The sequence below is a fragment of the Anas platyrhynchos genome, chromosome 19 (genome assembly GCF_047663525.1).
Source record: "Anas platyrhynchos isolate ZD024472 breed Pekin duck chromosome 19, IASCAAS_PekinDuck_T2T, whole genome shotgun sequence".
NCBI lineage: Eukaryota > Metazoa > Chordata > Aves > Anseriformes > Anatidae > Anas > Anas platyrhynchos.
Window position 1 is genome coordinate 10,593,227 of NC_092605.1, and position 27,236 is coordinate 10,620,462.

Below are 27,236 nucleotides of genomic sequence, written 5' to 3' on the forward strand. Positions count from 1 at the left end.
TCCAAACAAACTGTTGGCATCCTGTGAGGTGGGTTTGGTGGGAGTCACACAGATGCTGTGTCCCTAACATACAAACCACCAAGCTGTTACATGCTTCGGTAGCAAGAGCTGTACGCGAGACATCTTTTAATGTGGTTGCTGCAGCTTGCAGGCCTGTAAACTCCGTGTGCACTGGAATAGAGAAGGATGGGTTGGTTCTCGCAACTTATCGATGGACTTCTGAGTTTTATCTTTCAACACCAGCTTCCAGCCGAGGAATTCCACTTGGGAGTATTTGCTACCTTTGGGTGTACTTCTCAGTTTTTGGTAGCTTCATTTTCTGTGTAAGCCCGGGTGTGTCTTGCTGAGGAACTCCTTACAGCTACTGCACATCTAAGCTTTCGTGTCTCCCTGAAATAGCAAGTTAACAGTGTGCGTGTTTGCTGAGCAGCAGATTCCTGTGAATTCATTACACTTTCCCACTTCAAAGAGCATAGAGCAAAGAGCTTTTCACAGCCTCTCTTTTCATCTTGTTCCTCTTCTTTTCCCCCTGTTGTGTTTCCAGTGACATCCCCACTGGTCAGGAGGAAAGGTGTATGCTGAGTTCAGCCTGGTGCTGTACACGTGCTAACCAGGCAGATGCATAAAGGCTGAAAGTGCTGCTAACCAGCCTCTGTCTCTTCTGCCTCTTTGTCTGCAAAAGCTGATATTAATATGAGACTCCTTTTTCTTTGACACGTGTTTAAATTGATTAATGAATTAGCTGGTGCTGGAAGGAGAGGAGAAGAGTGGTAGCAATAAATAAATCTTGTTCCTCAGCTGGTAGCCAGGCTACAGTCTGCAAAACGCAGCTGTCATTTCCTTCTTCCTTCGCAAGCAAATGCTACCTTAGCACAGTATTAGGGCTCTGAATGGAATCAATCAGAATTGAAGTGGTCTGTCTAGGGATAAAATCCTGATGATTCACTGGGGGATGTGCTTTGATCTCTATTAGGCCTGAGTCAGCATTTGTGCAAAAAAATTAAAAACCCCACGGTGAAAGAGTCTGACTGACCTGTGTCCTGAGTCCAGGGGCGTGGTTAAGTACTGCTGTGTGCAGGAGTTACAGTTTTAGCTAAATCCCTGTGCAGGTAATTGCCTTACTCTTCCCAACTTTTCCCTACAGCGTGGCTGAGCAGCGCGTCCTCACCTCTCTGACCCGTGGTGCAGTGAGACCTGCTGCTGAAGGGTTGCAGGGGGAAACCTCTGCAGTACAGACGTGTAATGCAGATGTTTGTGGGGTTTTGTTAATTTTAGCTTGTGCTTCTAAATGTCAGGCGCTTTCTAATGTGCTGTATTCACTGGACCTGTTCTGGCAAATGCACGGCTCTGCCTTTTAAACATCCACGTGTGAAGGTGCTTCTGTGAGGCAGCGCCTTAGAGCCCTCGTGAGTTTTTCACCTACTTGCAATTTGTCAGCTCTTGGTCTTGGGACAGAGTAAAATGTCACGTGTTTTTAAATCCTCATGTTTTTTAACATTTTTGCTGATATTTGTTGAAAACTACTCCCTTGGAAAGGGCGGACACAGTTTTGGTGCTGTCCTAGGCTAAAAACCTGGGTAGCAATGTGGGTGTTGTGTCTGAATGTTCCTGCTGAAAACCAGATCTTTTTTCCAGCCTCCTTACTTCGTGTTCCTTGAGTAACTGCTGTACCTGCTCCAAAGTTTCACTGACCTAGTGTTCTGTATTCTGCTGGGTGTTGCTGTAGAGAAGATAACATGTGCACGTTCCTTGAGGGTCGGTTCAGTGCTGTGGTGCAGAGGTTGGTTTCTCCTTGCTTTTGTTCTCTGGCGGGGTGTTCGGTACGTCCAAAGCAGGCGTTTCACCCTGAGCTTGGCCAGCTTTGTGTACCTGCACGCTGGCAGTGCAGCACCTGCGAGAGGTGCAGAAACGGGGGGATTTGGTCGCACCGCACCTACTAATTCCTCAAGGGCTTTGGCATTTCCTGGGGTGCGGTGCAAATCCAGGTGGTGCATCAATGATGGCTTTTACATCGGATGCTGAGACAACTGACACTGGTAAAATCCCAAGTGGGCAGCGTTTCTGCAGGGGCTGGGGGCGTGAGAAGGCTCCCGTCTGCTCTGAGCAGTGCATAAACTGATGTGCCTGCTGGAAAATTGGCCTTGAGTGAGAGGAGTCCCTGCAGGCTGCGGAGCTGGCAGGGTCAGGGCTGAACCTCGAGCTGCCCTGGCATGAAGGTGTTGAGGCAGACAGGAGGAAAATACCAAAATCCCATGATAATTTCATGCTCCATTAGAAATGATCAGGGAAACCAGTATTTTCCAGCATAAGATAACATCAGAGACAGTGCTTATTTTCTAGTGTTGCAAGGCTCGAAATTTAATAGTTCTCTTTTAACTTCTTTAATTAAAAATGGATAAAACTATGCCAACTATTCTCTGGCTGGTGAATTCACACCCCTGCCCTGTTCTCCCTTGTAGGTCTGGCTTTCAGTGGTACGGGCAGAGATGTAGCCAGCACCCGAGTGTCGTGCCAGGAAGTCAGACCTTTCCCTTGCATGAGGCAGGCTGCAGGTGGGTCTGTCAGGAAGGAGTTTGTCCCCCCTGCGTGCCCTGTGGCTTGCAGGGACAGAAGGCAGCAGTGCCTGGCAGGGTTAGGCTGCTGTTTGCAGCAGTCGGTTTCCCTGAAATGGTTACAGCCTCCTGGAGCAGCCTGCGTTGGGTTGCAAAGGCCACCGTGTCTGAAGGCTGAAATTTTTGAGTCGGAAAGCTTTAGCCACTGCATTAGAAAAATCAGCACGTGTTGTTTGATTAAGTTCTAGCAGTGACACTTTTCTCTGGTTTTGTATTGGTTTTCCGTATCTAATCCATCTCTGATGTGACAGCACAAATTTTCAGAAGTCGTTTTCTTTCCAGCAGTCATTCTTTTCATTAACCTTCTTGCACCACTGATCACATATTTATTGTCCCCATGGCCTGTAATTGTGAAGGTTTTGCTAGAATTAATCTTCGTTTATGTTTGGTCACCATTCAGTGAGTTTTACATCCTTTGAAAACTGCTGTAAAGCTATTTCTGATTGTGAAGTACAGTGGTCTTAATGCTCTTGGTATTTATCCTAACTGACAACTTGGGCCAGAACACAGGGCAGGACGCTATATTGCTTTGGGATAACGTTAGTTTCCCTTCCGGCGTTGTCGGCCTTAATTAAGATGCAACTGGAATTTTCCAGGAGAAAATTGCACTGTTTGCGTGACTCTGCCTGAGTAGGGTCACTCAAGCTTTCTGTAATTGGGTTTCAATCGGCAATTTCAGAATCGTCTCCCCGCTTTTCTCCTTCGAAAGAGATATGTGCAGGTACCATAACAGAGACTTAAGAGAAGCAGAAATGCCAGTGATTTCATATCATTTGAAAGGGAGAAGTGGAAAAAGCAACTACAAACGTTGACTTTCTGGAAATGAAACAATATCAAAATATATCTGTGGAGGCAAAGGAATCAAGAATATTCCTCCTCCTGTCTGACCAGGGAGTCAGTGTGTGGGACTGTTTGCAGATCACCAGTGAGTAAATAAGTTGTGTGTGCCTTAACATGCCTTTTTGATTTCTTTGAATTTCTCAAAATGCAGAAATTTTTAATGGCCATGGGACACAAAGCATCTTAAGTAATAACTACCCTAAATAACTTCTGGAAGAGTCCACAATCTTTTTCTCATTTTTTTTTTGGATGTGGGATAATGCCATGTCCAGTATTTTTTCTGTTTAAATACTTTTCTGTCGAATGTAAGGTATTTAGGTCTTAATCCAACCTGATGTTTTGCCTTATGCCAAATGGGCATCAAGTGCCTGACGTTCGTCCATGAGCCGCTAGGTGTTTAAAAGCTTTTGAGAATCTGGCTCTTGCTTATGGAGGAGCAGATGTCCTTTGGAAAAGGAGATTAAAAAGCAGTAATTTTTGACGTGCCTTTAAAATGTCTTTCTGCTGTTGGAAGCTTTTTAGGGTCTTCTGACATCAGATGCAATTAGCCTGATGTCTAAGAAGATCAATGAAAAAGTTTCTCAAAAGGGTGGAAGAAGAGGCAAATTGTCCACCCAGAAACCCATGCTTGAGAGTCATGGGATCAAATCAAGGGCCTGGGGCAGGATTTTCCAGGATTAATATGTCTTTGGCCATGTAGTTACGAGAAAAAACGCTTCTAATTGTCCCAGCATTGCTCTCGTCCACTGCATTGTGTCTCTGTGCTTGGGTCTTCTCCCTGCAGAGCACCTGGAAGCGCTCCCCGGGTGGCAGCGTGTGCAGGTGTGACTGCGAGCAGCAGCGCCCTGTGCACCTCTGTGCACAAAACCCGGGGGGTTTGGGTCTGTGTGAAATGCCAGGAAGGTGCCAGGAAGGTGTGCAGCCTTCCCTTGGTTTGGTCTGCGCTCAGCATCCCTGGGGCTCTCCAAGGTCCTCGCTGACTGTGGTTATGGGAACGCCGCATGCACATGCATCTAAGGAGCTGCAAAGGGATGCTGTTTTTTGCAGAGATTTCTCTGTATCTAAACACAACAGAGGAAGGTAAGTCAAACCCCACACTTTCAGGCATTGTGCTCCAGGTTGTGCCTGCTTTCCTATTTATTAGTGGTTAATGCTTGTTAGCCTCAGGAAGAGTTGTCTATAGGAGGGCAGCTTTCCAGGCTGAGCTGCTTGCTTTACATTTTGCCTCCTGAGTTTGCTCAAAGCTCCCTGAAGTGCCCTGCCCGAGGTTGCTCCTGCACCAGCATCGCTCCCAGGGTGTTCTGGTGCGGGCTTACCGGAGTCCTTGTTGTAGTTCTCATCCCAGAGGAGTGTGAGTGGGCTGTGGGATCCCACTGCTCTCTTCTGCTGAGCAACTGTCCTGCGGGGTGCGTGGCTCTGCTGTGGCCACCGCAGCATGAGAAGGGCTGGTGTAGAAGGAGGGTGCTGGTATCTGAGAGCTCGCTGTCATGGAAGTGTTCCCTGGGGTGCATGTCTTGAGGTCTGCATGGAAAAGTGAAGTCCCAGGGAATTAAAACACGGGTGTGAGCCGTGTCGTGAAGGTCCCTGTCCTTGGGGACGTTCCTGCTGCAGGAGCACCCCGTCCAGCCCGAGTGGGCTCGCTGGTGCCCAGCTACGTGTGCGGGTCCCACTCTGCCCTCGCCCAGCATGGTGCTGCTCCCTGGTGGGTGCCCGCTGTCTGCACGAGCTGGAGCTGCCCTTCTGCCCTGCAAGCCAGGAGCTGCCCCAACAGCGTCGTGGGCAGGAATCAGGGGGCTTGGAGGTGCCGCAGAGCAGCCGTGTCCTCCGGGTGTGCTGCTAGCCGTGCAGCTGGCAGGGAGTTTGTGGTTTTTAAAGGGGGGAGCAGTTGGTGGGGCTGTAGAAAAGTGGTGGTGAGCAGCACAGCGTCCCTGTGCACATGAGAGGTGCTGCTTCCTTCTCGCTCACGGTGCCAGTGCTGCCCGTCCTGTGGGCCTCGGGTCTCCCTGGGTCTTCTGGGGACAGCCCCGTTTGGGAAGGTGCCGGGGGCACTCAGAAGAGCTTGTCCTCATGCCGTGTCTCCTGTTTGTTTTCTCAGGGAGGAGAGCTTTTGTTCTGTAAGTTAAAAGTTGTGTAAGTTAAGTTAAAATATCATACTTGGTGTTTGATTTACTAGCTCGGAGCTTCCTAAAATTCCCTGCCTGCCAGTGTGAGCAGTTAAACCGTAAGTGAGAGAATCCCTGCCTCCTCTGCGGGGGCTGACCTGCGGAGCTCAGCAGAGGTGCTTGGAGCGCTTCAAAGACTTCTACTGTACGACTGTATCTTTAGGGGGATGCTCAAGTGAGCTTGCAACCGATTGTCATATGACCCAGGTTTTGTTTAAAATTCAGTCGTGCTGATCAGTCTTCTAAAGCCGTAAGCCTTGCTGTGTGGCCTTGGTCTAAAGTAAGCACTGGTTGACTAATCTAAGTTACTCGGGAAGTTTTATAGGAATTATCGGTGAAACAATGCCTTCTGAAAGATAAGCCCTCACTTGTTAAGCAATGGCATAGCCCCCTGATTTTAAACCCCATCATCTTTTATACTTGGGCACATTGCTAAGCCTCATAATTAGTTAAATCTGCTCCTATAATCAAAAGCTATCCGCACACTCCACTGCTCTGTGACGGTTTCAAAGATTTACGTGATTAACTTGGCGGAGGCGGTGGGTGGCTAATTGGATAAGCTTTAATCTTCACACCACCAAAGCGAAACATGGGAAGATCAGAGGAAGTAGGAAGTTCTGCTGTGTTGTGTGGGAAGGTAGTTACCAAACATGTCAAAAAGATTATTGTAACGAGCAGACCTGTTGTCATGACCCAACCTACAAGAATAGGGCAGATTATTGGGGGGGGGAGAGAGTGCAAATTATTTCAAATTTGCTTGCCTTGACTTTTTTGACAGGCAGAAATAGTTGTGTTCTTAGCGAGCAAAGAGCTTTATGTTCCTTTTGCTTTATTTAAGCAATTTTGTCAGGTGTTGTTAACCCTAGATTGTGTGTGCTTGCTAATTGCACTGCTGGACTGTGGCTGTAATGATCTTGGTCTTCAGAAGTGCAATGCGTCGTTACACTTGGCTCTGTGAACCTGAAACTAGAAGAGTAAGAGTGGGCTTAACCCTCCAAAGCGATGGAGAAATCTAGGTAATGTGTAAAATGGTATTTCAGAGTTATCTTTAATTAAACCTGATCCTAGCTCGATAAATACCCGTGAGTTTTCATGGAGGCGCAGAGGACTGACGTGCAGAAATCCCCCAGCTCTTTGTTCCAGGTGCTGCCCATGACAGCCGGGTGGTTGCTGGGACAGGAGGCGGTTTGGGGTCTGCTCCAGAGCGATGGCCCAGCACCATCAGGGTGGTTACGAGAGATTTTGTGGTTAACAATAAGCACTTCGTAGTGTTGCAGGAACCAAAGTCACTTATTTGGTTCTGACAAATCCATTGCTTTGAGATGAAGTTAAGTGAATGCGTTTAAAATTTAAAGTGAGAAGGAATTGGAGGTTCTCAAATTTAAATGGCTGTGAACACAACATGAAGTGTGTCTAATTTACGGATGATCCAAAACTCACATGATTTTGGGTCATGGGACCGTGAGAGATGATTGGGAGATGATTTTTTTCTAGCAGTGTTGATTCATCTCATGGCCAGGAGATGTCTCTAGTTCACCGTAATTCCTCAGGGATCTCCTAGGCACAAATCGTGGCTTTTGCTTAAATACCTTTGCTGTAAAACTTCGGTCACCCTTCTGCAGAGTTCTGCAGTAGAACCTTGTTTAACAATATGCAGTTAATTCTTCCCATCTGTACTGATACTTTTGTGACATGAACTTGCTTTGTTTCAGGGTTTTGATCACAAAATGATATCAAGCATATCTTATTACCATATAGCGCTTCGGTCCATGCTGTGGAGAAGGGGCCTGGACTTGATTAAAAATAAAATAAATAGGTCTTAGTGTAATAAAACACATTTTTGAGATTTTGGGAGAATTGCTTGAGAGGTACTAAAAATGCTGCCTGCTCTTGCTTCGTTTGTGAGAATGATTTGGGAAAGAAGAGGGTAAAGATAAAAATGAGAATAAAATGCAGAAATTAAAAAAGCAAAGCAGAGATTAATCCTGTTTCCATGCTGCTGTTGAGGATCCAGTCTCGTCAATGACTCTTACCCCAAATCAGATTTGCGGTTTTGGGTCCAAATGTCTCGCAGGCAATCATAAAACGTTTATCCTGTAGCAGAAACAAATGAGAAGCTGAAAGGAGGAAACCAGAAATCTGGTATAGAGAAAAATACTTACATGGCATTTCACTCTGCTGCAGAATGTAGGTGCTGTGGGCATGAAGAACTTGTTTCGTGTTGTAACCGGGGAAGTGTCTGTAAGGTGAACACCCTCAGGTCATGAGTGCTTTAAAAGAAAACCTGTACATCGATTACTTTTTCATGTTAAGTGTGTGTGTGCCTGTCTTCATGTTCGTGGCAAACCAGCAATGCAGGGAAAAGTTCTCTGCTTTGTGTCTGCATTAGCATACCGACCCCTGTACTGTTGGAAACTTTCAGGCTGTACCTCGCTGTTTTTAGAAGCTTGTGGCTCGATTGCAGAGCAAATACATGAAGAATATGTTGATTTCCAGTAACCCTTTTTCTTCCTTTGTAACAGTTTTGAATGCTACATGTTCTACATGCAAGCAATGTACTTAATGTGAATGGATTATAGAATGTATGGTATGCATCTCACCATGTAGTTTAATTGTTTGGTGCAAAATTAATTCTCTTTGTGCTTTATTGCTTTCAGGCAGTGTTACGGAGCTTGCAGAATGCATTTGTTGTTGGAGATAAGTGGATTCTTTCTGGCTAATTTCTTCTATGATTGCAGATAACAGTGTGGAGTGTGACAGATACTTGCAGTTCCATCTCTGCCAGCCAGTCTTGCGTGCATGAATTAGAGTGTGTGGATTTTGTTTAAAACTTGAGAATTATTTAATGAAATTATTTTCAGATCTAGCCTAATGACTGGAGGGATCAAACGAGGCGTGACCAACCCGTGGCTCTTGGATGAACCTGAGGAAACCAGAGGGCTTGGCTTTCACGATATCAGGCAGCAGCAGCGGAGGATCATAGAAGGTAAAAGAGTCTTTTTGTACGTTATGAGCATCACTGAGACTCTGTGAGAGCCCTTGTTAGAAAATCCGTGCAATAACCAGCACTGAAGTTTTATTATCTGGGGCTGTCAAACATGATACTTCCAGGTGGCTGTCTCCTGTGTTAGCAGGAGCCGTATTGTGCTTGCAGTGTTCTTAACTGGAAACATCTTCTCAAAGCAGCTTTTCAAAGCTATCTCCATTTGGATTGAAGTGAGTAATCTGTGCTGTGACAGGGGAGGAGAAACCACTGAAACAGTTAATTGTGTTTCTGAGCACATGAACTTGTAAGGTTTCTTTACAGTCAGATGCAAGTAATTCAATGATAGTCTTTTGTCTGCATTTTGGTGAAGTTGAGCAAGTAATAGCTTGAGCGAGTATAGCTTGATTTAACCCTGGACAGGTGAGATTTTCACAAGGCTAATGTGATTTTGTCCGTAGTTCTGGTTTAAGTTTGCAGTGGAGATCTCATTAATTGCACTGACTGTAGTGGTATTGCTGCTGTGCTTCAAGCGAGGTATGTGTTAGATGGATTGGAGAGTTGGAATTAGGGAAGAATTAACTGACCTAAAAAGATTTTGGCCCTCAGCATCCATAAGGAATAGATTCCTTAGCTTTAGCAGTGTTGGAAAGCTTCTGCCTGAGGATCCCAGGTGGGTAATGAGGTAATTCCTGTGTAATTAAAGTATTGGAAATGATCAAGTGAAATCAGTCTCCAGATAAGGCCTGCTCGAGTCTGCGTGTGAGCAAAGGTTAGAGCTACGGTTCAGGAGAATGGCACAAACTCTATTTGGGTGCCCCAGGAGAAACCTCAAGCTCCAGTTTTGATTACATCCCAGATATCCCTTTGGGGAGGCTAAAAAAAGGTATTGGTGACAAGGCTTTCACCCTGTTAAGGGAAGCAAATGGGTTCTGATCATCCTGTATGGCTTTTGGCTCTCTGGCTGCAGCCAGCTGCCCCCTCACGCAGTCTCTCTCTGTGCAGCATTGCTGCTTTTCACTCTGTCAGACCGCTAACAGTCCTGCCTGCAGCACCTCTCCTTGTTCTGCTTCGTGACTTTGCTGGGCACGGAGAGCTGCACGTCATGGTTCAGGTGCTGGCGAAGGGCTGTGCAGCACCACAGAACTGCAAGAGCAGAGATAACGTGGGGCTTCCTAGAGGAGTGCCTGCAGAGCTGCTGGGAGCACCTCAAACTTCAGCTGCCCCCGTTGTCCCCTCTGTCTCAGGCTCTTTTCCATGCGCTCTGTATCCTCTTGCAGCTTTAAAAATCTATTTGAATTCTTTGCTGCTTGCATCACCTGTTTGTCTTTTATTCATGTTAAAAGTTTCTTGGAAAATTTAAAAAGGCTAATCAGGGATCTGTATGTGTGTGCCAGAAAATCTCCTACATTTATGATTGAGTAACAGCTGGATGTCGAATTCTTGGATTTTTTGGGACCCTCAGCTAAATGTCCCAGCCAGAGCAGACAAATTAATTACCCATCATTCACATTATTTTAGAGTGTTGTTGCCATAAGGGTTCATTTTCATGTTGTGTTGATGTCTTTTTCTTAATACCTTTTAACTCTTTAAACACAGAGTAGATCTTTCTTCACTTCTGCATCTTTTGTGGTACATTGCCTGGCTTACTGATTTTTTTTTCACATAATTTCATGTAATTTCTGATGCAGAGCAAGATGCTGGACTTGATGCTCTTTCTTCAATCATATCCCGGCAAAAGCAAATGGGACAGGAAATTGGGAATGAGCTGGATGAACAGAATGGTAAGAACAAGAGCCACAGAGACTTATTTTTATGTAAGACCATTTCGTTTCTTTTAGTCTTCACACAATTGCATGCTTTTTCACCCACAAAGTAACAAGGCAATACTGTAAAGGTTTCTGTAACAACGAATCCTGCAGATTCTATGCATTCATGAACTATTTATTTTGCCTTGTGCATAAAGTTTGTAACACTTGGTGTATTTTTATGAAAACCGTCTTTGGGAAAAAAAGGATTGGAGATCGTTTTTACATAGTACAAAATTCATTTTATACTTGGATCTTCTGCATTTTTCAGTGATTCTATTCTAATGCCTTTTTTTTTTTTAATGGCAATCTTTTATTTGTTTCTGAGTTTCATTTGAACATCCTTGCTCTGTGTCTTTAGTTATTAGCTGAATGGAAAAATCTTGTGCCAGCAATTAAAGGAGAAGCATTGCATTGTTTGCTACAAATAATTTGGCTTTTGAAGACTTCATGAACTGAATGTAGGATCAAGTTAAGGGCAATATTGAAATAGAATAGTACCTATCTTCTTTAAACAGAGCCAGTACCCAAATGGTGGAATTGCTCTCCTGTTAAATGTGCTTTGTTATTCACTTAATTGTTTGCCTGACATCAACTGTCCCTAGGAGAGCAGCTCCTCTAGTCTTTCTGACTTTTTCATTTCTTACAATATGGTAATAGTTCAATTAGAGCCTTGGAGCCCTGCCAGTCTTCTCCCTTGCACAAAGACTTGAGCCATATGGTTTATCTTCGGGTTGTGTTGTGCTTAACCACTGAGAAGGTAAATGTCCTTTTACTTGCTAATAAATGATACGCTTAAATCAGCTTCTTCCTGGACCTGTGTTTTTCCCTTGTATTTCTCGGCGTGCCTGCTCGTAGCGAGGGGGTTCCCGAATTAACAATCACGTAACAGAAAGTGCTGCCTGGGAGCTCCGTTCCAACTGAGTGAAGTGAGGCTGCGGCTTTCTCGTGTTTGCCTTGTATACATGTTCTGGCTAAATCCAGGAGGGATGAGAAATGTCTAGAATATGTCATTGTTAATCTTAAGATTGTTAAGAAATGGTTTGCACAGCTGGGAGAAACTATGCTTAGTGCTCTTGTCATATTTTGATCCTCTGCCTCATCTGAGTAAAGACATTTTCAATTAGAAATCTCAGTTTCATAAGTTTCTTCTATTAACTGTTGTTTAAAAAGTCACATTAATTGTTTTTTTTCACTCTAAATAGAAAACAGGTGGGAAGCATGAGTGTGTTTACTAATTCTTTGTGAAACCTTGGTTTCTCATCAGGAAAATATATAATCTGTGTCCCATTTCCCTCTCTTGGGGGTCGGGGGAGGTTCCCCAGATCCTTATGTTCTGGGACTCGGAAGGTTATGTGCATTGTACCATTGCATTTCTGCGTGACCGTACCAGGCTTTTTCTAGCAATGAAGCCTTGAAACGTCTCTGAAATTGGGAATGTATTTAACCCTCCTTTTCACAAATAGTGCAAATAATGCCAGTTTTGTTTGACTTGCTTGTCTTGCAGTTATTTACAAAGCCTAGAGTAAAATTCTTTGTTTTCATATGAGCTCTTTTGGGACCTCCAAGCAACTCTTTCTCAAAATAAAAGCTTTCCCAAGTGCTGGGGGTAAAAAGTGGTGAGGATTGCCTGCTGCTGACTGCAGGCTAGGTTCTGAGGGCAGGGAAAATGGGGAGTTGCCTGTGCTGCTCACTGCCCCACGATCGTAAGAATAAAGCCTGCCTACCAGTCACGTAGAGTGCCTTCTTTATAGGTCTTTGGCACCCTGAAAACGTAGGGAAGCAGACTGACTTCTGCAGAGGGAGGGTCAGAGCACTGAGTGCTTGGCTTCTCTACTACCAAGCAAGTTGAACTTTCATGTTTTCTCTGACTTGGTGCAATTCTTTGTTTTTGTGGATATGGGGGATATGGTAGGGTGTTTCATGCCTCTGGCACGCTGGAAAAGCTGAAATCCCTAGCAATATTTTCCAATGTCTACTTTCCCTTTACGCATCTTATTTTATGCCCTGTGCTTAATTGTCCGCAGACTTTTCTCAGGCACTTTGCCAATATTGTGTCACTATTACACTGTCAGGTTGATGAGCATAACTGCCCTGTAATTTCCCCTTGCTCGGAATCTCTTTCCTTCCTCGTGCTGAGTGATAATGGCATCGTCTGTATTGTGGCAAGGCAGGGGAAGTTCATCTTCATTAAGTGCTGCATCAATATTTCTTTTTATTTGAGTCAAATTTTCCATCAAACTGTGTGCTTCTGTGGGAAGCTCGACTTCCACATGGCTAACCTGCTTTGGACATTCCCACCTTCTGCAGCTAATTAGGTGCCTTTAGCTCGTTCTGGCTTTGGAGCTAGAGCTTGTGATAAAATACAACTTAATTCAGAAGTAGCTGATGATGTCTGATAGTTAACACAACGCAGTTCAGAGCACTGGATAAGTGTAATTATTTTCCAGACACTGTGCTTTTTTCCTTCCCTAGCAGTTCAAGCTCTCTGTTCGCTGAGCTATTTGCACTTCCCAGTTCTTCAGGCTAGCCGGAGGCATTTTCCCCTGAGTGCCTGTTGGTGTAGCTGTGCATTTGCAGATTCTCCAGCCGCAGAAAGTAGTGGAGGCATCCAGATTAATTATGCAAAGTTTACTTCTTGAGTAGAGCTGGTACGTGTAAATTCTTTTGTGTTTGTTAAATGACTGAAAAATGATTAAACTTGGCTTTTAGAAGGGTGGTTACTTGGCAGTATCTATTTTTACTTCACTGGTGGGCTGACAGGCATGACAAGGAGTAATGCTCGAGGTTTGTAAGGGGGCATCTCAAGGCATCCTGGAAATGAGCCTCGCGGGGCAGCTGCTGCCATCCGGGGAAGTTTGGGTTCTGCAGAAGATTTGATCCTTCTCCTCGGGCAGGCTGGGGGACGCAGCTTCCCCTGAGCCCACCTTCCAGCCGGTGGCTGAGCTGCCATCCCAGGCGGCAGGCACCAGAGGGATTCCTCTGATGTGATGCCTCCAGCCTGCCTTATGCGCCCAGCTCAGGATGGAGCAGCCGTGCCCTGGAAAAGCCTGGTTTTTCCTCACTGATCATAAGTGAGCCTGGGCTTGGACGGAGGTGGTTGCTTTGCAGACATCTGCCCTGAGCAAATGAATCCTACCCTTTGATTTCACTGCGATGCTTCCAAGTTTTAATTGGAGTCTCATGTCATTCTTTACTCAGATTTTCATTATAGCTCTGTCCTTGAGATTTTATGGCTCTGCGCTAAGCTGAGGGTCCTTTTCAAACCTCCTGAGCGTAGTATTTTGCACTGATGAGCAAAGTAGAAGCAGGGTACCAGGAGACATTGTTTTTTTTCCAGCCTCGGGAGTCTGCTAGCAGTGGGAGAGATGGGGGATTAGCAAAAGAATTTTCCCATCGTTAATTCCGATTTTGGCCCCAGAAAACTTTCTGTATTCCTTTCATCTGTTACATGAAAAAAAAAAAAAAGGGCAAGAAAATAGTGCAAATGTCCTCTGGCCCTGTTGATGAGGCAATCTAATCTAGTGCAATAATTTTGGAAGAATGCTTTCAGAAATTCTAAATGCTGTTTGTTTTACCCTTATAGAGATGTTGTTTTCTCATTGTGGCATGCTTGCATGAGAATATACAACCCTTAATGATGAACGGTAAATACTGGTAGCTTGCAAAATTTGTAGTGTTTGGCATTTTTACCATATTACTCCGCATTTGGTATTCAAATGGGATTCTTTTGCTTCTTGCCCCTTTAAAACTTGTCAGAGCATAAATGTGTTCATAAATGGATGAGCTGCAATAAAAGACGACTGTTATGTCCTTTTGCTGGTCAAGGGAATGCTGTACACAGAGTGAATATTCAGGGCGTTCTTAACCAAAATGGCTCTGAAGTAAGTGAGCTGTCATAATGGTGTTTTGATTACTCAGTTATGTAAGATTTTTAATTCCTCACCAGTCAAATTTCTGAAACCAACCAAAAAGCATTAGCTGTCTTTTTTTGGTTTTGTTTTTTTAATAGCTTTGCAGACAGGTTGCTGTGTCTTAGTGGGTAGCGTGTAAGCCCAAGGTGTGCTCAGCTCAGCTGTCCCTGTGAAGCTGACACGGTGCTGTCCAAGCACAATCTGTTGACGCCACTTGAGCCCTGTTCTGGTGGTTGCTCCATGTACACGTACAGAAGTATTGTGAAATCAAAGAAAAGGAGTGAAAGTGTTCTTGGTGGTGCAGTGGCTTGTTGAAAACAACTTCTACATCAGGGGTCTGACATCAGGGATCCGATTTGTACCTCCTAGGGCAGTCCTCAATCACAAGTCCATTGCTTGTGGTGCAGAGAGCCCGCTTGGTATTTGTGCAATGCTCCTCCTAGAAATTCTTTTACATGGCGATTGCATAATCAAAATGAAAAAGGAACCCTGAAGTAGTTTCGCGTTTCTGTTTATTAAGAACATTTTGATATAATACAAACTAATTAGTATTGTATATGGAGTATGTGTGAGTTATGAGACTAAAACCGGTAGAGCAGTGGATATATTACCTCATTGTTAGGATTACTTTGTAAATAAGAAATGATTAAAGATTAAATTTAAAATTTTAAAAAATGTTCATCTTGTCTAAACAGTTTTCATCAGATAGAGTACAATCCTACACCCTTTGACCTCCCATGTGAGGTGGCTCGAGTCTTCTGGTGTGGTTTTGAAGGTGTTCAGCATTCCTTGAGAAATGCTGAGCGCCAGCAGGTTCAGGTTCTTTAAAAGCCTCCAAAGAGAAGCATGTGTTTTTAATATTCAGATTTTAAATAACCATCTCTAGCTTGACTGACCTCATACAATGCAGATAGATTTTTATTTTGCTTCCTGAGCTTATTGTATAGAATAGAAATGACTTCAGTTTTATTGGGAAATGTTCTGTCTTTATTGCATGCTGTTTAGTTGGAGTTAACCCTTCTTAGGGGAAAAATTAACACCCATGTTAAACGTTGCCTTTTGTCATCAGTGATCTAAATAGGGGAATACTCAGTCTCAATATGAACACTCAGAAGTTAGGGAATGCCAAAATTAAGGTTAGATGACACTCTCCTTGTGTGTATTTCTAGGCTTAAAACAATCACATTTTTTTCTGCAGGTCCTGCCTCACTTTGTGCATACGACTCGATCTCTTCTGGGTTAAATTGAATTTATGTAGTGATGAAAACTATTTGTCAAGTCTCTGCTCCACTTCTTCCAGGTGTGGGGAAATGTTTAGTGATTAAGGTAACAGTTGTAAAAGGTTTTTATGGCAACAGCAGCAGAACACTGCCTTAGCACATAAAACTATCTCTGCTTCTGCTGGGAGCTCTGAGTGATGCTGGTTAACCCCTCCTAACCAAGCTTTCTTGAAAGTGTTTTCCTCCTGGGTATCTGACCTAACGGTGTAGGGTCTGCAGAGGTTTTGACACTGGTGCTTCCCAGAAATCAGTGAGGATTGTGCCCTGGGTTTGATGAAGTACAGGGCAACACGAAGTACTGATCGGAAGGACAGGGGAGGTTTGCTTTGTATGCGCAGCTTTGTGAGAGGTTCAAAACCTTATTTACTGGACACCCAAAATACACCTTAACTATTAATTTTCTTGTTTCCTTCTGAGTTGGGACTGATGGTGTTTCATATCCCAAGGAAGCTGTCAAAATCAAAATACACTCATTTTTCCTGTCAAGAGGGTCGTTGGAGGGCCTACAAGGAAGATTTTAACTCTCCAGAGCAGAGTTTGAGCGGTGTGCAGCCTATAAGAGATGCAGCCTCATGCTGGATGAGGAGGACAAAACAAAATACTCAGTATCTGCCAAAGAATTAAGCCCTGTCTGTGCTGCCTGCTGAAGGCTATGTGCAATTCTTTCAAAATGAAAAAAAGATCTATGCAAAATAGCATTGTTTTATTTCCTAACCTTTTATGTACGTGACTTCGCTGCTTCAGTGTTTCCAGTGTTTGCGTAGATGTAAAATTCCCTGCCATTCTTAAACAGAAAACTGGCAAAACCTTAAAAGTGCAGTGTGGATCTGTCTCCAAACGTGGGTCAGCAGCCAGATGAGAACACCTACGCAGGGCCCTCTGCAGCGGAGGCTGACGGGGTAATTTTACCGGTGTTGGATGATGCGGAGCAGCATGGGAGGTGTGAGCTGTCTTGCCAGTGGGCTTCCCGGACAGTTGCTGACAGCAGTGTTAAGAATGAGGCGTAAGCAGCTTTGTGTTCCCTGTAAGGCTCTGGTAAGGTGGGTTTCCAGCAGCCAAACACTGCTGGGAGCTCTGGTGTGACAAACGGCCATTTGTAAGTATTGATGGGAGGAGAGATCTGCAGTGGCTCTCGCTTTTAAGAATCAGGTGTGTCAAATAAGCTTGAATTCATTCTATGGAAGAGTGTTATGAGTAGGGGAAAAGAAGTAGACGTCAGTTTGACTTATGAGACAGAATCAAAACCATTCTTAAGACATTCTTGTAAGTCGTCCATGGCAGCGAGGGTTCAAATGAGTCATCTTCAATAGATGTGAAGTTGATTGGATAATCATACTCAGAGATTTAGGACTGGTGATTCATAATTGGATTAGAAGGCTGTGTTGAGTTGGGCTGCATAGGTCTTGCTGGTTCTGTTCAGCTCTTCCTTAAGGACGCAGATGATGAAGTATGTAGCGTGCTTATTCAGCTCCCATGTAATACAAGAATGGGAAAGACTGCAGCTGCACGGGGAGTAGTGCTAGAATTCCTCCAAATGATCTTGACAAATTAGAGTGAAATTCAGTCAGGCTACCTGTAAAGGGTGACGCTTCTGCGAGGATTAATCTGATTCAAAATGAGCAACTAGTCCTTAGGGGAAGAACTTGGGGAGTGTAGTGTATGGGGTCACACCCTGAACGAGGCTGAGTAGTGGAAAGGGCCCTGTGCAAACCACTGCTGCCCGGACAATACGTGGGCCCGATCGCCTTGGCGCTGAGAAGGGGCAGCGTGCAGCTTGTCCCGCGCTCTTCAAGGTAATGTGGGCCAGGTGGGGATGGCCCCAAGGGCAGGCAAAAGCGTGACTTAAACACTGAGGTGTGACCCGCAGGGGAAGATGGGCTGCTGGGGTGGCTCCGCTTCAAGAGGTGAGGGCTGGGACAGGAGCGTGAGGTTCCTGCAGGCCGCTTGGAGCGCCGGGCCCATGGAGCAGGGCAGCCCGCCACCAGCAGCGAGGCGGTCGGCGTCTGGAGGTTGTGTGATATCTTCGAGGACGTGTTTGTGCCTCACAGTGGCGTTGCTTGAGCCGAGTTAGAGCAGGAGATGGACCAGACAACTTCTCGCTGTCTGCTGTGACCTCCTCCAGCTTTTCCTTTCCTGCCTCTTTTTGCTGCAGCTTGGCTTCCTTCAGACTTGTTCTCCTGCTTTATTGAGCCCGTCTTTAATCTCCCCTGAATGTCTCATCCTTGCTTTTGAAACCACCCTTCAGTATTCCAGCGCTCTTGCTCAACTGGTTCCCCTTCTGGGTCCTGTTCGTCTCCCTCTAACTTGTGCTAATGGGAAGGCATCGGGGTACTGCGGCTCCTGAGGCCATGGAGAGTCTGAACGTGGAGAAAACAGCATTGTTCCGAAATGGCTGAGAAGTTTTGGCTAAAACTGTAATATATTCTTTTTTAAAAATTCATCTGGAAGCAGACATCCAAGTTGGGAATCTCGAGCCCGAGTCGTAAAAATTTTTCATCATTTTGAGCAACCGAAAATAGGCCTTCTCATGGGAAGCAACAAATGGCCTTAATAGCGGGTCACGCTACTGAGCCTGTGTGTGTATTTTTGTTACGCTCTGTGTACACATAATAATGGGAGATGATACTTTTTCTTTCGGTGTTTTTTTCTAGCTTTATGCAGTGCTTACAGAAACAGATAAACCAGCAAGGCACAACCTGGATGAGGATGAAAGCGTTACACTTCTGAAATTTGACTGGGCTCCTACATACTAACACACATACACAATGAGCCTGTCTGGCCTCTTGGCACGGAGAGCGTTTTTCCTTGAATAGTTCAAGCCGTAAAATAACTGTTCAACATTTGTCTTCTCAATTATGTGGATTTTTCCACAGTTAGTCAATCCCTACCTCACCCATACCGCTGTGTGGGGGGGAAGCTGTCTTCCTTCATCTGTCTTCATGGTGATCCGAAATGCTGGGGAAATTACTGCTGAGGAAAAATTAGTTTCTAACTCTTTTTTTTTTAAGCCTTGCAGGATTTTGTGATAAGAATTATGATCTTAAACGTCTCGATCGTTAAGTCTTGTCATTAGTTTTGTAGCAGGGCTTATGGAAAGCTGTAATAGGGATATAAGCCTCAACTTTTAGCAAAAGAGAGGTTTTTCCCCATCTGCTTCTTCAAGCTTTTGATTTAAGCTGTTTAAAAAGAAAACAAAACCTAACTGTAATTGTAGATATTTTAACACTCTGATGATTTTTTCCATGTTAATTTAGCTTTTCCCTGTTCAAAATCACAAATTGAGACCTTAGAGAGGGGATTTATTTTCCTAGCCTGCTTTCCTACTTTCTTATGGTGACTGTCTGTCATGCATCGTAAAGAAGCAGAAAGGCACAAGCCCAGCCTGTTCTCCATTACAGCTCCTTTTTGGTAAATTGCATACCTGTCTGTGAGCAACTGGAATTATATACCCCAGCCTCTGCTTGTAGAAAAGAAAGGCAGAAAATAAATTGTCCCCTGTAGAACTGCCTGTCCTAGCAGCCCTAGGAGACTATTGTGGAAGTTTCTGTAGAACTTTATTTATTTTACCCTCACAGATAGTACTCTGGTATTATCTATCTGCCTCATTCTCCATGAGTACTATCTTTTTTCTTTTTTTTTTTTTTTTAGCTGAATCGGGGAAGGTTTTAATTGCATGCTAGAGACTGGGTCCCAAGCTGTTTGTAGCTTGTTCTCTGTAAGCTTGCGTTCAATGTGAACAGGATGTGTCTGAGGCGTGTTCTGCTTCAGCATTTTCAGATGATGATATATCATCGCTGTCTCTGAGCAATATTTTGCTCTTGAATCATTAAGCACTACTTATTTAAAAATAAAACAGTATTTTTAGGCTATATCCTATTTGTGGCAATGAAATGCAGCTTGAGAGCTTAGACTTTATAAGACTAATTTCAGCGCTTCTTCTGTGTCTTCCCTTATTGAGAGGATTTTTTGAGGATTTATGGGGAAGCAGTAGGTGATTCCTCTGTCCTGCGTCACTTGATAACTTGCGTGCCTAAGCATTATTGGGAAGAAGGTAATATTCAGGCTTAGAAGAAAGTCATGCTTGGTAGGAACCATATGCTCCTGCGTCATGGTGATTTTGGTGAGTGGGCTGCTGGATGTTAAATAGGCTTTTAATAGATTTCCCAGAAAACTTGTAGGGTCAAAACCTGAACGGTTACAACACAGGAGAGAATAAGAAAACCATGTTTCTGGCCGAGTTGTTATCGTGAGGTATTGCTGGAATCCAAAGAGTGCTTTGAACCTAATTTACTCACCGCTGAGTCAGTTGGTGAATTCTCTCCTGCAGATTCTCCTGTATTTCTCATTATCTCAAAATGTGACTCGAGCTCATTTCTCCTCATGTCCGAATGAAGAAACTCTCCTTGCTGCCTCTCCTGTTCTCCCAGATGCTGAGTAGAACATGTTAGTCTTCGGATGCTGTTGTGGAGCCCTCTGGTGAGCTGGCTGGTGGTGGCTCACGGTGGCTTGGCCAACACTGAGCTGGTGCTCAGTGCAGCTCATGACAGCAGGCGAGTTTGGTGTCCCTGGAGGAGCTGTGCTCAGGGCAGTAGGCAACAGAAACCATTTGCAGGTGTGGCACCAGGAGGAGGATCTGCATCGTGGTTTTGAGCTGCTGGATGCTGCATTTTAACATCCCAGTGCCAGAGAGTTCAGCCTGCAGGGGCTGTGGTGGCTGTGTTTGTATGCAGGGGTTTCAGCAACTCCCATGTTAGACCCTTTTCTTTAGGGGCAGGTAGATACAGTGTGAGAATCAGCTTGGGTGCGGAGTTTAGGGGAGGTGGCAGGGTGGGATATAGGGTTGGTGGGGAGAGCCGGAGGAGGCTGGGCACGGGGCAATGCTCCCTGCAGCCTGGTGGGGTTGTGCTGCCTGCGGGGTGGCAGAGCCATGCAGGCAGGGAGCTGGGGTGGCTTTGGTGGCATCAGGGATGTCCCCACCAGAGCCACGGTTCAGGCTGCTCCGTCCCGGGCCCGCTGAACACGCAGCCCGTGGTGGCCGTGCCGGGATCTGATAGCCCCGGCCGTGTTCCTCAGCTGCCAGGCAGCCTCAGGTCTGTGCTGATCTGTTCTGCAATAAATAACGTAACATATGGAATCGCTTTGGTAATCAGCACCTCTCAGAACCAGAAAATGAAATGAAATGAAACATCTTGTAGCGCTCTGGCCACGGCAAGAAACAGACAGCAGGATAAAGCTGGTTGCTCTGCTAACTCCTCGTGCGCAAATGGATCTCTATTGTGCAGCGTTTGAATAGGAAGTGGGGCTTTCTGGCTTGTCTAAATACTGCTTCAATTTGTGAAATCTGCTGGTAGATACAGCCTGGAAAGGGCAGGTAATACTTGGCTGTGCTCAAGAATTGAAATTAGCCCCGCGGCTAAGTGTTTGTAGAATGGGTACAACACAGTTCAGTGCAGCTAGATGAAAGCAGAAATGAGCGCTGGGAACAATTGCTCGCTCAAAACTGCGCCTCAGTCAAACATAATTAAAGGGAATGTGACATAAACATGGCATGGGATGCTTTTAAAATGCTGAAGTTGATACCTTAGAGCATCCTATGATCACTTAAAAGCAGATAAAATAATTGTACTGCAATTATTATTATAAATAATATAACTTCCTTGCAAGCTGGAGTTTTAGGTGGAATAAGTCACATTAGCATAACCTTTTTTGAATCCCTGATGCGTTAAAATGTGTTTTGTTCCTGTGCGTCCAAGACAAATAAGCCTTGCTCTAAACGTTAGCTGTTTGAGCTGTGTGTTAAGAATATTTTGCCTTGCTCTCTGACTCCGGTGCTGTAACGCTGCCCCGATGACCTGCGGGTGCGATGTGATGTGCTTACAGCCCCCAGCGCTCTGCTTTTGTAGTGGGACCAGAACGAATCCATCAAGGACCAGGGTAATCCTCTCCTGTGCCAGTAGCAGGGGCCTTGGGCATGGAAGCAGACGGGACTCTCCTAAGAGCTGTGTCAGGAAAGCTGTAGCATGAGGGAGTAAATCACACGGTTCAGAACAGATACCGTAATGCGAACCGGCTGGCATCAAAGTGTGGGGGCATTATCAAGTACGGCTTTTCTGGCTGCATAGATCGCATTGTTTGGAAATAACTCCAGTGTTTGATCTTAAAATTTCGTTGGAAATTTTCTCATGAAACCAAGTTTTGTTGAAAAATGCTGGTTTGAGTCCAGAGTCTTTAGTCTGAAACATCTGCGCCTGGCGGACTTTTTCCAAGTTTGGGGGAGGAATTTAAGGGATACCTTTATCCGTGACCAAGGGGTGGGTTTGGCCGTGGGTTCCCAATGGCTGCCTCCAGGCTCCCTGTGGTCTCTCGCCCGAGCTCGCTGCCGAAATCTCGCTTCGGAGTTGGCAGAAACACCAGGAGGAACTGTGGCTGCAAGTACTGCCAGGCACTGCGGAAAGTTGGGTTCGGTCTGTTTGGGGCAGACCCTGTGTAAAAATAAGATAACCTTTGGTATAAACTCCCAGAACACTCTTTCTGTATAACTCTGACCTTTGTGCTTGCAGTGCCAGGTTCAAACAAGAGAACAGTGACATGGGATGACCAGCTGCTGCTTGCGAAGCCAGCCAGGTCCGTCTGCTGGTGCCGGCCTGAAAGCGCACCGGGCTGTGATGTGCGGTGACTGCCCTGGGAGAGGTGCCTGGTGTCCTGGTCCTCCTTTGTAAGGACAGCAGAGCAATGTCTTGTCTGGGGTAGGAGAGAAGGTTTGGTTGTGTTGGTTTTTAAACTCGTTGTTCTCAGGGGCTTTTTATCTATTTTTTTTTGTGCATGAGAAAATTATAGTGGGCAAAAATGAGATTTCAGAGAGAAACTTGGGAGTGATGTATTTTACGCTGAGACTTCCCTGACTGCTTTAACACTGGAGAGGTCTGGTACCCCTGCTGTAGCATTGCTCTCGCATCACGCACCGATGAGATGCTCCTTAGTTTGAGGAAAAACCCCATCATGATTCAGCTGAGCCGGGCCTCCCAAATCCCCTTTAGGATGCTCCAACCGAGACCTGTCAAATTTCCTTCTCTCTGCCACCAGTCCCCACACTTCTCCTCTCCCTTCGAGTCGTGCCTCTCACAGACCCGCAGCCAGTGGCAGCAGTGGCAGCCCTGCTACCTGCTGTTATTTTGGAATATCGACGTTTTCCATGTCCCCGTGTTATCCGGTTGCTATGCAGCAGGGTGTGGGTATCACGTTACTGTAATTGGGTTCTCGACCAATGTTTGTAGATAACGTGGGGCTTTGCCAAAGAAAATTAGCAGTGTGAATTGAACTCTGAAGTGGCCTTCCGAAACATGATATTTTAAATGAATAGAAAATCAGATAAGCTGGGAGGAAAGCTTCCTTCTGGTTGAGCTTATGACATAGACTCGTTTTTATGTAATAGTTCCCATTATAAATAAGTATTTTTACTTGGAAGTTATTATGGGGACTGAGCTGTCTCAGAGCACAAACCCGTGGATGGAAGGAGCAGGCTGCGGCACGGTGCACATCCACGTGTTAACGATCAAAGGGCTTGGGAGGAATTGGGCTGGGTTTTGTGCTTTGCTGGTCCTGATGCATCTGTGTGGCAGCTGGGGTCAGGGCTAGCCAGTTGGGTTTTTCCCACTGTTTTATGGTGCTTTGCTATTCATAGGTAATTACGGCGGTGCTTAAACTTGAGCCTAGCTAGCTTAAGCGTAGTTCTTTCCACTAGTTAAACTGCTGTGACTTCACTTCGTGCGGGGGAAAAAAACTCCATTTGATGCTTTATTACAATAGAAACTACATGTAGAATAGTTTTTCTTATGGGTAATGTGGGTGGTGTGTTTTCAATGAAAGGAAAATTACTTTCATAGTTGGAGACCACAGGACTTTTGTAAGGGAAGGTCTGAAGGTTTGTGTGTACAATCAGCGTGTTCCTCCCTTGTGCTGAAGGGCTACGCCTTCACCCAGGCTGGTCTGTGCATAACTCTGGAGCAGGGACTTTAATAGTGGGGCATAAAGGATGCAGAGCCTCTCCTATCAGTGTTTTTCTTCACTTCTGGGTTTTGTATTGTCTGAGATGACTTTTAATAAGCGACTTTTGGGAACCCCCTGTTCTTCCCACGTGTGGTCATTCCGGAGGCTTGTCTGATCCCTCCCCTGCAGTTCAGTTCTCCACTTACTGAAACTTGGTTTTGAACTGCCCTGGAGCTAGAGACTACAGATTTAACCTGATCTGTAGTTTTCCAGCCTGAGCTCTGTGCTGCTTCCCTGCAGAGCAGGCGGGGTGATGGCAGGGGGTTCTGCCAGCATCTGCTCCTCAAAGCACGACTCTGCTGATGTGACGGAGGTGAAGGACCCAGGTGGGCCGGCATCTCTAAGGTAGATGTGACCTCAGGTAGGAGCCACGGAGCTCTCCTGCTTGTTGTGAACCTCGGCAGGAGGCTCAGAGCAGTCGGCTGGGACTTCTCCTAGCACAGCACTTCCAACCTGCCCGGCCTGCAGGAAATGAGCTCAGGTCCAGCTTTGCTGTTTGGCAGGACCATCAGCAGCCTCAAAGAACTTGGGGGTCGGTTTTTATCGTGCTGCATCACGTCCTTACATGGAAGGCTGTATTCAAAACCAGAAGGCAGATGGGTGAGACTGATGCCCAAGTCAGGGACTGCTTCCACTGTGCCTTAACACCTGGAACAGCTCTTGCCTTTCAGTTGGGTGCTGCAGAGAGGAAACTGGCGCGTTCAGTCTGCTTTGCACTGACCCGTGCCAGAGTTCAGGATGAAATACCTTGTGATCTGTCTCCCCAAAAGCAGTTAGATGTTGAACAAGAGGTGCATTTCTGTATCACTTCCTAGCATAAGGGAACTCTTGGAAATGCAAACAAAGCTGGAATCTGCTAACTAGGTCTGTATCAAACTGGAATTCGTGTTGGGAAAGAATTTCAAGAGAGGTTTCAATAAATGGTGGAATGTTGCGCCTCTCAGAAGCAAGCATAAATCAGAAGCACAATGATCAGAGCTGATTTGAAAGAAATCTCACTATTTTTTATAAGCATAAGAGAAATTTCTCATTTGTTTCTAACTCAGCTTTGTGTTGAGTAGCCTCAGTAGAACTGTGGGTGGCATTTCAAATCAAATTTGTAAGGCTGAGGCATCTCCTTCTAATAGGCTTTCCTTGTAAAAAAAAAAAAAAAAAAGTGATGTGCCAGTGCATTAGAAGCTCAAATGATCTGTTCTCAAAATGCCTGTGCTAATTCAGTGTTTGCAGGAGGACTTATGTCATTGCCCAGCCTCAGCAGCGTTTCTCAGCGGCACTTGTTGAGCTCTCACTGATCGCCAGGTCGGGGACACCTGGCTGCTGCTCTGAGCGTGTGGCTCTGCGGTCTTGTTCTGAAGGTAATCACCGTTCGTCAGCCGCTGTTGAAAGGGAAGCTCTCAGGTTTTCCTGAATAATGGAGGAAATTGTTAATACAGCGGGGAAAAGACTTCTAAAGAGAGCATGGGAAAGCTTTAAAGCGAGAGGACTTGTTCTACCTCATGCTGTTTCAGCGTGTTTGGTAACAGGCAGTCTCAGATCATTCAGGATGTGTGGAATTTTGCCTGACGTTAGATATTGGTAAAGGTGGGTGTTTATCACAAAACTCTTTGTGCCTTGGAACGATGTGTACCTGAGCTGACGGATGGCCAATGCTTCTCAGCGTACAGAGGTGAAACCAAGGAGGGAACCCACCCTGACGGCTCGGCAGCTGCAGCAGGAAGGGAAAGCGAAGCCTCACGCACAGGAGCCGTGTCTTGTTCTGTGCCATGTCCCGGTGGACATTACTAACATCCTCTACTTGGTTAATAGGACCTTAATTAGTAGCTATTAATTAGTATGTGCTTGTTAGCCGTCTTACTGGGATGGAGAACTCAGCTGTTGTGCAGGGCTCAGTGACACTTGGCCTATCCCTAAGAGCGTGTCAGGAGACCTTGTCTGAATAAAGACGAGGGGAATTGGTGTGGGACTTCGGGAGTTTTGTGGCCTGGCTTCTCGTCCAACTCGTTAACGTTTTCCACGCGGTTAAATTGTGACAGCTGAACAATTTATCCTCTCAAGTTAGTAGGAAGCCTCGGAAACACTTTCATTTCAGAGTTGCCAGGAGCCTTTATAAGGACTGTGTTTTAAAGAAGTTGCCCAGTGCAATGCTTAAAGAAGCTTGAAGGGGAAAAACGGTCTTAGCAGGGATTAAACGGAGCAGCTGGGCATGAAAAGTAGCAGAGATCGTCTGCCTGAAGTCATCTGGATGTGGTGATGTCACCCGAACCCAACGCCGCAGAAAAGCCATTCTTCAGCTGTGGGATAAAAGTATTTCATAAGCTGGCTGGCACTGTGGACTTCAGCAAGAGGTTTGATTTCTGGAAGGGGGGAAGCTTGCTGATAGTTCTTGCTGGTGGTTGTTACATGACAATAAATGCAGCCACTGAAAAGCTGTGGTCCTCACAGCCATACTCGGTAACTCGTGTTGTGGATCACTGCTCTGCTGAAGTTCCCATCCTGTCCTCTGCTATTTCAGGATCAAAGTGTTGGTGGTGACCAGTGAAATTTCCAAACTTAGGTTTGTGCAGCAGTGCTCAGGTAAATTGGGGAGGTGTCTGCTTGCTGGCAGTGGCTGTCGGATGCTGCGTCTTCTCTTTCTGTTTCAGCTGGAAGCTGATCAGCTGCTAATGCAGGCAGCCTGAAGCTGTCCCAGGGATTGCAGCGATGGCCGGGTCGTGTCAGTCTCATCTCACCTTGCTTCCCGCAGCGCTGTGGGTGCTCTCGCTCTTCGACAACCAAACCAAACCTTTTGTAACGCCAGCTAAAGGAGCTGGGAGCCGAGCTTGTGCTCGCTGCTGTGAGTGCAGGGTAACTTTTATATGGTGAACGGGGTTCAGGGAGATGAATGAGTTCAGTGCTAGCTGTTGCTATTCGTGTGCAGTCTGCTTTAATATGCTTTGGGATAGGAAGACTCCCTTCTTCTGGAAGAAAGGGGGAGGAGTGGGGGAAGAGAAAACCAACAGTTTAATGTGTTTCACTGTCCCTGTGTGTCTTTCCCCACATCCTAAACATGAAAAATATCAGTAAGCTTCCCTTTGGCCCTGGGGGAAGAAAAAAAGGAGTCTCCAGCTGGAATTCATGAAACTTTATTGAATAAATGAGCAGTGTCGTGGTTTTGTGGCAATCTCGCTAGAGCACAACTGGAGCGCTGCGAGTGAACAGCCGTTTCATGCACACTTAAACTGTCCTGAACCACTACCCTCCCCGATAATTCTTCATCCTTTCCACGTGGGAGAGAGGCATAGAATAAACCACTTGAAGAAGAGAGTTAGAAATCAAAAGGTGTATTTTATCCCTTGTAAAAAGAAGCCACCGATTTTCTTTTTGCTTTTACTATCGCCCGAAACAACTCACATATGTTACCCGAGGTGCTTTTCAAGTGTGGGGTCAGCAAGTGGCTACAGGTTTGATGATCCCACAGTCCTGGGTCTGGCAGTGATGCTGTTTCAGAGGAATGTGTTTTTTCCCCTCCTAAAACTTCTCCTTAAAACAATTGCCCAACTGTTTAAAAAAAAATAAAAGTGCTGTCTGGAGGGGAGGAGGAGATGAAAGTGT

General features: G+C 45.5%; 1 protein-coding gene across 1 annotated transcript in view; it reads left to right on the forward strand.

Annotated features, from left to right (window-relative positions):
• The window catches only part of STX8 (syntaxin 8), a 95,291-nt gene that overhangs the window by 4,193 nt on the left and 63,862 nt on the right, over nt 1-27,236 (forward strand). The window contains exons 5-6 of the mRNA XM_027471681.3: nt 8,476-8,600; nt 10,289-10,381. Coding sequence (XP_027327482.1) covers nt 8,476-8,600; nt 10,289-10,381 — 218 coding nt within the window. The remainder of the gene's footprint in view (nt 1-8,475; nt 8,601-10,288; nt 10,382-27,236) is intronic.